This window comes from Galeopterus variegatus, unplaced genomic scaffold, assembly GCF_000696425.1.
Source record: "Galeopterus variegatus unplaced genomic scaffold, G_variegatus-3.0.2 Scaffold429, whole genome shotgun sequence".
NCBI lineage: Eukaryota > Metazoa > Chordata > Mammalia > Dermoptera > Cynocephalidae > Galeopterus > Galeopterus variegatus.
In genome coordinates, this window is record NW_007726540.1 from 227,694 (window position 1) to 238,832 (window position 11,139).

Sequence of the window (11,139 nt, forward strand, 5' to 3'; positions counted from 1 at the left end):
CACTGAGGGTTGCGATCCTGTTGCCGGTCCCGGTCTGGTACGGGCGCAACACTGAGGGTTGCGATCCGTTGCCGGACACGAAAAAAGACAAAAAAGAAAAAAAAAAAGTAAATTTGCAATAGAGATGCCTGACTACCTTCATCAATCGATCATCACCTAACAAGGCATATTGATGTCATGGGTTTCCTGCAAAGAGCACACATCACTTCTTGGCATTTATGCCAAGGATGCATAACCTGAATTTAGTAAAGAAACATCAGAAAAACCTAAATCTAGGGACCTCCTACAAAATAAGTAGTTAGTACTCTTAGAAAATGCCATGGGTTTGAATGAAAGACTGAAGAACTGTCCTAGACTGGAGGGCAGCAATGAGGCATGACAACTAAATGCAATGTGGAATTGTGGAGTTGATCTTGGACCAGAAAAAGGACACTAGATGAAAATTGGAGGCATTTGTATAAAATCTGTAAATTAGTTGGTAGTATTACAACCATGTTAATTTTCTGGTTTTGGTACTTGTACTGTGGTTATATTTGGAGAAGATGAGTGAAAGATATATGGAAATTATTTGTTCTGATGTTGCAATTTTTTTAAATATGAAATTATCTCAGAATGAATATTAAAAATTTTTTAAAAACCTGAATAATTTTTTAACTTCTTTTTGACATTCAGATTAAAACAGATACCTCAGAAAAAACAGCTAATCAATTACGGCCTGTCTCTTCTACTTCCAATGTGATTGCCAAAGATGACATTCTGCAACTTAAAAATGAAATTCAAGTTTTACAACAACAAAATCAGGTGATTAAAAAAAATCCTGTATTTTACGAGGATTTTGATAGTCTCATTAAATACAAAGCATATGATAGATTTTTTGAGAATACAGAGGCGATGAGTTAATTAGTAGACAAGTAGGTAATTATGGGTTCCAATTATTTACCTTTACTAGTGGTTCTTGTGTAGTACTGTCATTGGAAGGTAAATTAGTATAATTCCAGTTTCCTTTCTATATAGTAACGTGGCTAATCGAGGTATTCTTTCCTCCCTAGCCAGGTCTTGACCAAAAACGTAAAACCTTGCTTATTTGGATGGTTGTTGAAGATCATTGAATTCTAATACTTATTTTAAGGCATTAGTTAGCCAATACTTCTCTGGTTAAATGTTTTTATATATTTCAAAATAAATACATAATTTTAACTTTTATTCTTATCAGAAAGCTACTTGTCAAATAAATGAATCTATGCTCTTATCAATGCATGAAGAGACTTTTTATTTTGTAGATTTATGAAAATGATGTGTTAAATAATGTTATAGGGGAGAGATCAAGCACAGAGGATGTTAAAAATGAGATTAATTAATGAGAATAATGTTTATTTCCTATAAATACTTTATTCTTTGGTGTCTAGGAACTTAAAGAAACTGAAGAAAAACTGAGAAATACAAATCAAGACTTATGTAATCAAATGAGACAAATGGTACAGGATTTTGACCATGATAAACAAGAAGCTGTGGATAGGTGAGGTCTATACAGGTGCCTGTCTCCTGGGTGCCCTTCCCTCCAAGTTCCCTCCATCCCCCCAACAAAAAAGATTCAAGAGAAATGATGGTGTGAACTTTCCACGGTGAGATCTTTCATTGGCTGAGATGAGTCCCTGGCTTCTCAAATCAGAATTTGGAACATATTTTCCCTAGAAACAATATTATGTAGTAGGTTAGGTTCTATAGCACCATTGAAACTGAAGTTCACTGAAACATTATAGCTTAGTGTTTGTTTTGTTTTGTTTTATTTTTTAAAGCTAGCCTGGGAACTATTCTGTATAAAGAAAAAATCTGTGGGTGGGAATATGTCTTCCAAATACCAAATCATAAACTTGGAAACAGACTTTTGGAATATAACTTACTTGTGAGTTGGGTACTACTAGTATTTATGTTTAATGTAGATGACTTGGGATTTTGGAACTATACCCTCAATTATTTCAATTAAGTTTTTATAAACAGAAGTCCTCAGCATAGACTAATAGCTCCAATTGAAAGACCAGAGCATTCTCACATCCAAGTTTCTAATTTTTCTGTAGAAACATTTGAAGAAAGAAAATTTCAAAGATTCTCATAAGATCATTTATTGTAAATTAATTAATACCACTTTTGGCCTGGCAAAAGCAATCTGACCTTACTTATAATTTGCATTAGAGGCAAGGGGTGGGAAAGATGGGAGGAAAACCATTTCATTTTGGTGTTTCTAGTAATGCTGGGCATGGCCTTAGATTTGCTCTCTGTTCTAGGTGTGAGAGGACTTATCAGCAACACCATGAAGCCATGAAAACCCAAATACGTGAAAGCCTATTAGCAAAGCATGCTTTGGAGAAGCAGCAGCTCTTTGAGGCTTATGAGGGGACTCACTTGCAACTTAGGTGAGATTAAAAGAATTTAGCTACCCTTTGAGCTGTAAAGACTACATTTTCCTATTCCATAATTTAGAGGAAAATTGTTTATTATGCAGCCATCTTATTTTTTTGTGGTCATTTAGTTGCTGGTTTTGTGTATCTAAGGTCTGACTTAGATAAGATGAATAAGGAGATGGCTGCTGTTCAGGAATGTTACCTAGAAGTGTGCAGAGAGAAGGATAATCTAGAATTGACCCTCAGGAAGACCATTGAAAAGGAGCAACAGGCTCAGGAGAAGAAGGTACAGTACAAGGTTATGTTCTATCTACATCATGTCACTTCTTATATCTCACTGTTGTCATTTAAACTGATACACTTGTTCTGGGGAAGTGAATAGGGAAGGTATTCATACAATCTTTTTACTTTTGGCTGTATCACACTAATATAGCTCACAAAATGCAGTAAATATTGAAATGATTACTAAAGCCTTAGTGGAAAATGGGATATAAGAAAGATCTTAGGAGAAAATGATTTTTACTTATAGATTTATTTTAGAAGGCACAAAAGAGTGGACCAGAGTCACTTTAGTTCTGAAACCCATGGATTCTCATTTTTCAATCATTCATTGACTATTCAGGAGACTCTACAGAGTCCTATGAGCACTGCACAAAGTATTCCTTCAGAGCCCTTTTGCTCTGACCCACCTCTCTCTGTACCTAGTTGTCATTTTATTCTGCTGGGAAGAAGGGCAGGAGTTTAATGGAGATCTCATAGGGAAGGTGCTGATGTGGAAGATATGGAGAGGAAGGGCAGAGTGTTAGGACGACCTCTTTCAGGGAAGCTGGAGGGGCTATCAGAGATTCTCTAACTCTGCCCAATTCTTCCAAGTTGCCCTTGATGAGTGTCCTGGAGTAAAATCACAGGTAAACAGTTGCCCCTCCTCTTTTTTTTCTCATCCTGGCTTGGAGCCTCACCCAGACAAAGGTCTGACTCTTCCTTACACCTTGGACCAGCCAGCACAATTTGAAAGCCACCTGCCTCAAGATTAGAAAATATTTTTAAAGGCCTGAATAAATGTTCTATACAGAGGTTTTTGAATAAGTTATATTAAAGCAAGCTGTTGCTACCACAGATTTAAAAAGAATAGTAAAGAGCATGTGAGGAATTCAGTTCATTTAATATTTTGATTATTTTCGAATAGATTAATATGGTAAAAAAACATGCCTTGTATACATATCATCTAGTGGAAAAAGAACTTCTAAAGGGAGCTGTTTTAGTTAGTGCTGGCAGCATGAAAGTTAGAAAGGATCTTAAATTACTTAGAAATTGAAGACTTAGCTTTCAGTAATGTTTTAAAAATTAAAATAGGGAGAAGATCTCCAGTGTGATTCTTTTTTTAAAATATAAATTGGCAAGAACATAAGAGTAATTCTCTCAGAGGTTGTTCTTTTCAGTAATATTTTTTTGGTACTTTTAGAAGAATCAATTTGACTGTAAAATTGGATCTTATATAATAGGTCCGTTGCAATTAATAGCTGCTACTGACTGATAATTTGGCTCATGAGTGTTTGTGCATAAGTGCCAGAAGGAAAGTTAAAGCTACAATTTGGCCCTTCCAAAAAAACCCCACAAAACTTAGAAGTTAAAATTTTTTTTCTTTAAAAATTTAAAATTGTCATGCAGTAAAACTGACTTTTTTCCCTCTTTGGGTGTAGTTCTATAAAATTTTAACACATGTATAGATTCATTAAGATTTGGAACAGTTTTATCACCCTAAAAATCTCCCTTGTGCTATCCCTTTGTAGTTACACCCCCACCCCCATTTAAAAGGACAGTATACTGAAAGCATTAGAAGTTTAATTTCTTCACTGGGAATTCTTTAGTATTTTTTATCATAGGTTTATAAAAGCCCTTGGCAGTCTTTATAGGCCAGTCAGAACTGAAATACCTTTATATTTAGGAGACTTTATCTAATCTTTTCATATCCTCCAGAGGTAGGCAAAACGATACACCAATTTGTTTTCCTAGGAAATGTTTCACACGCATGCAATGGAAGAATCTCGCTAAACTCTAGAGCAAATTAGAGAACTTATGGGGGAGCTCTTCTCTGCAGGGCCTAAGCCATTTCCCTGCAGTTAAGCTTTAAGTAGGGAACTTAGTCTGGACACAGAATTTATGAGATAGGTAGCACCAAGAGTCCAAGGGTATATTTTCTTATTTCCCAATGGGGCTGTTTTCTGGAACACTTGTTGAGTCACTTGTTGAGTGTGTAAAGGAGGAGCTCAATTTCAAGTTTTAAAGCTTTTATTGGGACATAGAACTTTCCTCACACGTTAAACTGGCGCATTCAGAGGAAAGGAAAAAAAGTCATATACAAAGAACCTTCAGATTGGGTAGTAATCAGCAGAGGCCATGAATTTGCAGACAAGGCAAAGATGATCAACATTCCCATTCATAATGCCATTCCTATTTACTTTGTGGCTTATTTACACAATTGTAATACAAACTAAGTAAATCCTTAGAAATTAGAGGGATTTGTTTTGTTTTGTTTTTGCTATTCAATCCATGCACAACAAGTTTAAATGTTTTGAGCTTGGTATGCAGAGATAATTACTAGAATTTTGTTTAAAGAGACAGCTATTGGAGGAAAGAGAAGAATATGTAAGCAAACTGCAGATAGAACTCAAAGAAAAGTACCAAGATACTCTGATGATGGAAAAGAACAAGTGGCTGAAAGAACAAGAAACTGATATTAAACAGCAGGTTGAAAATGAAGTGATGTTAGCCAAAGCACACTGGGACGAAGAACAGAAAGTGGTATGGATTAAAATTTCTTTCTAGTCACCATGTTTAAAAAATATAGTACATGTTAACTACAGAAGACAGTTCTTCCCAAACAAACACGTAATTTTTAGTTGCCGGGTACATACATAATCCCATTTTACCTTTTAGAATGGGCTATTAGCAGCTTACCGAACTAGCTTAATTTTTTAAAAATTACCCCCTCATAACTCCTTAACCTGATTCAGGATATAACAAGTTTATTAAATACTTCTTTGACTCCCCCAAATGAAATCTACTCTGGTAGCTCTAGATTAATATCTATAATTAAGAAATAAATAATCCATACTATAGATTAGAAGAAGACATAATAAACAGGCTCAGAAGCACAAAACTTATTACCTCTTTTGTCTACGTAGCAAATGGAATTAGGAAGTGCTAATAGTTTCCTAGAAAGTAAAGGACCAAATTATGATCTTAAAAACTCATTTGGAAATGAAAAAAATTCTCAAGCTTATTTAAGCTAGATTCTCCTATCCACAAAATTGCTAGTAATCTGGAAGTCAGGGAAGCAGTTTGAGAATTCTGTGTATTTAGGAGGTGGAGAACAGGAAAAGAGAAAAGCAAATTTTGCTATTTCACAATTTTGCTGATGACTGACTGTGTTTAGATCCGTCTTACTACTCTGTTAAAAGTGGAAAAACATCATTAAGATATTCTTCCAATAATACCTCCACTTTGAAGGCAGTCTACTCAGTAAAATTTAACATCATAACAAATAAGATTCTAATGTGTTCAAGTAAGTAAAACTGTTTTTTAGATTGTTCAATTTTAGTTTCATTAATTAGATTTACTCAGTGCCTGCTTAGTGGAAAGTGTGGTGTTGATGCCAAAACACATATTAAGGGCCGGCCCGGTGGCGCACTGGATAGTGCGCCGCTTGGGAAGCGCGGCGGCGCTCCCGTCCGAGGGTTCGGATCCCACGTATAGACCGGTTCCCGCTCACTGGCTGAGTGAGGCGCGGGAGCAACGCCGAGGCTTGCGATCCCGTTGCCGGTCCCCGGTCCGGTACGGGGGCAACACTGAGGGTTGCGATCCGTTGCCGGACACGGAAAAAAGACAAAAGACAAAAAAAAAAAAAAAACAAAACACATATTAATAGCAAAAGTTTTTTTATTCTTTTTTTAATCATGCCCTCTTTGTGGTGGCAATATCAAAGCTTCCAGAAGGTTGCATATTGAGAACAAGATTGACCTCACATACCATACTTAAGTTTTCCTTGTGACTTTTGTCACATAGTTAAGGTCAAAGAGTAACTTTCTAGTTTTGAGAGTATATTTTCACTTACTAAATTTCTAAACCTCGCATAATTACTACAACAATGTCTAGATGGTTTTCAAACACAACTGTGGTTGCTTTTTTGGCTAGCTATTAATTCTAGTTTTTACTTAACTCAAATATTTTTCTGCTCATATGATTTTTCTTCTGAAAACAGATCAAACAAAAACTCATTCAACAGCTTGAAATGGAGTGGCAGTCTAAGCTGGATCAAAGTGTAAATGCAGTGAAAAAGATGATCTCAGACTGTGGCAGCCAGACTGACCAAGCAACCACCACTGATATCATTTCCAAGAAAGAGATGGCAGTTGTGATAGAAGAGCATACGCAGAAGATCCAGCAAGAGTTAGAACAAGAGAAAGAGATCGCTGTCAAGAGGGCTTTGAAGAAACTCGAAATTGAATTGGAACTCAAGTATTGTGAAAACATTGCCAAACAGGTATTAGAAGTTATTGGAGGCAGGGTTATTAGAGTAAAATACTGGAACTGCCTGTCTACTAATGAAAACCTGTAAAATGCTACCGTTAAAATTTTGTGCATGGCCAGAGAAGAAAACCTGTTATATTGTTCCTAAAACTTTCTTTATTATATTTCTGTCACAAAACTGTCACCCCCTCAGTTTTTCTTTATTTTTTTCACTTTACAAAATGTTTGCTCCTCTAAGATCAGTCTACGCATTAAGATACCTGAAGTTAAAGATACTGGTTTTACAGCTTAACAAAGCACAATTTGATTATGAATCTTTCATATCCACTTTTATAGAAAGTCTTCCATTACAGTGGTTATATAGATACATATACATAAGCAAATAAGGTATTTAACAATATTTGTGTTGAGACTTGATACAGAGTTGAATTTGTAGCCATGCCCCTTAAGTGGAACCTTGTCTATAATTCCCACCAGCTGCCCCAAAGAGGTTCCATCATCTTTCCTTTGAAGCACTCACAAAACTAGTTTTTAACTTGGGCAACTTACTTGATTTCAAACAAATGTCATACTGAGAAAAGTATACTCTGTGTTAACATAATAAAGATGACTTATCTGTTGTATTTATGCTATCTATTACAGCGATTCTCAAAATTTTTGGTCTCAGGACTCCTTCACACTTGAAAAAATTGAGGACTCTAAAGAGCTTTTGTTTGTGTGGGTTATATCTATTTACTATATTGGAAGATAAATCTGAGAAGTTAAAAAAAAAAAAATACCCAAGCACACATTCCATTGGCTGTCAGAGCAACAATGACATCATCACAGAGCATGTAGCCTCTGGGAACTGTGCTGTTGATGCATTATGGATGGGAGCGAAAAAGGCAGGGAGTGTCTTAATATTATTTTGAAAATATTTTTGACCTCATGGATCACCTGACAGGATTTCTAGCCCTCAAGTGGTCCCTAGACCTTGATATATCTATTATGTATTTATTATTTTAGATCTGTTACTTATTATAACCTCTTAAACAAGATAATACCTGAAGTAAGATTTTTAAAAATATACTCAGCTTTTGATAAATACTTGAAATTCTCTTATTTGTTACATTGTTCTGCATGATTTTACAGGTCATCCTTAAAGTCTGGAAACAGACAAATTATGTAATGGTATCAAGGACATCTCCAATCAGTTAAAGAAATCATTTTCTGAAATGTTTACTAAAAGGCTTGAACAGAGTTTGGAAATTGTTCCATAGACAAAGTGTTTATGGGTGCTTCTCGGGCATTTATGCAATTATAGATCTTGTGAAGAAAAACAAATAGCATAATATAGTAGAAAGGAAATGTTTCATAATAACTTTTTAGGGAATATATGTTTCTCTAAGAGCTTTATCTTTTCCCCATATTTTTAATTCCCTGGAATTTACATGTGAATGTATTTAGCACTTTAGTGAGAAGTACTGCCTCATATATCAACTCTGCTTTTGTATCTATGTATGTATATATATGCATGTGTGTATCTGGGTGCATTTTAAACAGGCATAGGGGGAAATTATTTAATAAATGATCTGATTATTGGTGACTGATTTACAACCAGATTACCCTCATAATTCATCAAGTCTTAACTTTCTGCCTGAATTGAGATATCACCCTCATTCTTTAGTACAACTCATTCTTCACAGTAGGAAGATTTGGTAGGTATAAGGCTCTAGCCTACCCTGGTGCATCTGTGCACGTGTGTATGTATGTATGTGTGTGTATGTGTTGGGCATGAGAAGTGAGGAGGGGGTGGGTGTATTGATTGGACAGCAGATGGCACCAAGCAGTTCTCCAGTGGGTCTTCTCCTTTTACATGAATTTAATAGGAGTTGTTGGAAACGGCAATCAGTATTTTGTATAAAAGTTTTCTAAGATAATATTGGTCATCAAACATTAATACGAGGGTACTTCAAAAAGTTTTTGGAAGGATTCATATTGTCTTTTAAAATTGTATTTTTCCATGAATTCCTTAAAGTACTCTCATAGATTCCTACTTCCTATTGTGGCATTTGCATGGGACAGTATGGGAAATTTAGAACAGAAGGATTAAAATCTACTGTTTGGGATAGAGTTGGGTACCTAAAGTCAGTGTAACTGTGATGTAGTGAAATGTAGTGAAACAGTGTAAAATACACATGAAACCATAGTTGCTATTTGAAAATGGGGCCATTTAAAGATTTTATACCCACTTTCCTCTTTCTCTTGCTATGGCCTGCAGGTCGAAACAGCTGTGCAGAATGCTCGTCATCGATGGCTGGAAGAACTGCCTGGGCTTGCAGAGTACAGAGCACGTGTGAGAGCAGAGCAGAAGAAGTGGGAGCAACAGCAAGAGAGCTCTGTGGCCAAGCAGGTAAGCGGTCTCCCGGAAAGGAACTTTAGGAGGTGGTCTTGCCACGTCTCTCCTCTCATCTCAGTCCCAGGAATTTGTACCTACAAATAGTGTTGTTGAAGGATTAAGTATGAGAATGTGTGTTAAGCATTCATTCAGAGCCTCAGAAGTGGTATCTGCTCTCTTCTTCATCAAGTAGTTCAGGGAGAGAGAATGTATTTTAGCTTCTTAAAATTCTCATAGCCAGGAGGATAACCTTAACTTAGAAATTAAATCCCATTGCATCTTGCCCTGTCTTTGGGCGAGATTGAGAACAGATATTTTTCTGTTTGTTATTAGCTATACGTTAGCCTTTCACATGCTTAAAGATTGTTTTCTGTGCTGTGTCAGTAGTCTTATCACATTCTCTTTGATAAACAGCCAACTCTCCTTTCTAGAGATGTTATATTCCTTGACTGGAAAACTTGGATATTATATCCATGTGTACTCTCCCAGCTTAATTTACTGGCATAAACCATGCTAATCAAAATGCCAACAAACAGAACATAGTTTTGAAATTTGACACAATAATTCTAAAATTTATTTGGAAAATAAAAGGACTAGACATTTTTTTAATTTCTGGAAAAGAAGTCATAGTCCAGCCTTTAACCCATAATAGAATGTATTGGAAAGCAACAACTAAACACTATGAGTCACAAAAACAGAATTATTTTTAATTTAGTGCAATATAGGCTTCAGAGATAGGCCAACTATGAATAAAAGCTTACTAAATAGTTTCAAAACAAGGGAATGAGGAGTTATTTCATAATAAATAGTCTCATGAGAGACAGATAACACTTTGGAAAAATTAAGTTTACCCACCCCGTGCATCACAATAAACTCTAGGATGATGAAGGAGTTAAATATTTTTACATGGAAGTAGGGAAAAATGAAAAGAAAATGGAATATTTTATATTTGTATCATACTAAGTCATTTTTGTGGTAATGGATGCAATATCAAAGATAAAGTAATACGTTAAAATGACAAACACTTAAAACATTTTTGTTTTTGTAATAAGTAATAAAATAAAATTAAGTGGATAATAAAAATAAGGAAAGTAAATTAATCAAATGTGAGAAATATTAATACTAATATTTGATTAAGGAGCTCATACAGAGCAGATAATCTTCATAAGTCCAAGTAGCAAAAAATCACTGGAAGAACATTCATAACCTACTAGTATTAGGGAAATGCAAACTAAAACAAACTTAAGGTGCCATTTTACAACACACGTATCAATCCTCTCTTCTGAATTGACATAACACGCAATAGAGCAGATTGTAGCTTCAAGTCTGTGCTGCCCTCCTAATGTCACAACCATTTTGGAAAATAAAGTGTTGTATAATAGAAGTTGTAAATGGTTCATACCTTTTATTGATCAACTTATTTTGAAAATTAAGGAAATAAATAATTCAACAAATAAAAATCTACTTTAATATTTTTCTTAAGTTATGTGATAGTACCTAGTACATAGGTGTTCATTACATTATTCTCTATACTTTTTAGTATGTCTGAAGTATTTCAAAAGGAAATTTGAGGGAGAGAGAAGAAGAAACAATACGATGGTGAAGATATGTGTCTCAGAGCTCAGACACCAAGTAAAATAATAAAGTTGGGTAGAATATAGAAAATAAAATATGCCAAGAGATCATTCCTTAAGAACATAGAAGGCCTGGGCCGGCCCGGTGGCGCACTGCTACCGTGCGCCGCTTGGGAGGCGCGGCAGCGCTCCCGCCGAGGGTTCAGATCCCACATACAGACCGGCCGCTCACTGGCTGAGCGAGGTGCGGGAGCAACAC

General features: G+C 35.6%; 1 protein-coding gene across 1 annotated transcript in view; it reads left to right on the top strand.

Moving 5' to 3' along the window:
* The window catches only part of CEP152 (centrosomal protein 152kDa), a 91,895-nt gene that overhangs the window by 56,064 nt on the left and 24,692 nt on the right, over positions 1–11,139 (top strand). Inside the window, exons 15-21 of the mRNA XM_008568657.1 lie at positions 673–801; positions 1,407–1,516; positions 2,283–2,411; positions 2,550–2,685; positions 5,016–5,201; positions 6,661–6,942; positions 9,190–9,321. Of these exons, the coding sequence (XP_008566879.1) occupies positions 673–801; positions 1,407–1,516; positions 2,283–2,411; positions 2,550–2,685; positions 5,016–5,201; positions 6,661–6,942; positions 9,190–9,321 (1,104 nt within the window). The remainder of the gene's footprint in view (positions 1–672; positions 802–1,406; positions 1,517–2,282; positions 2,412–2,549; positions 2,686–5,015; positions 5,202–6,660; positions 6,943–9,189; positions 9,322–11,139) is intronic.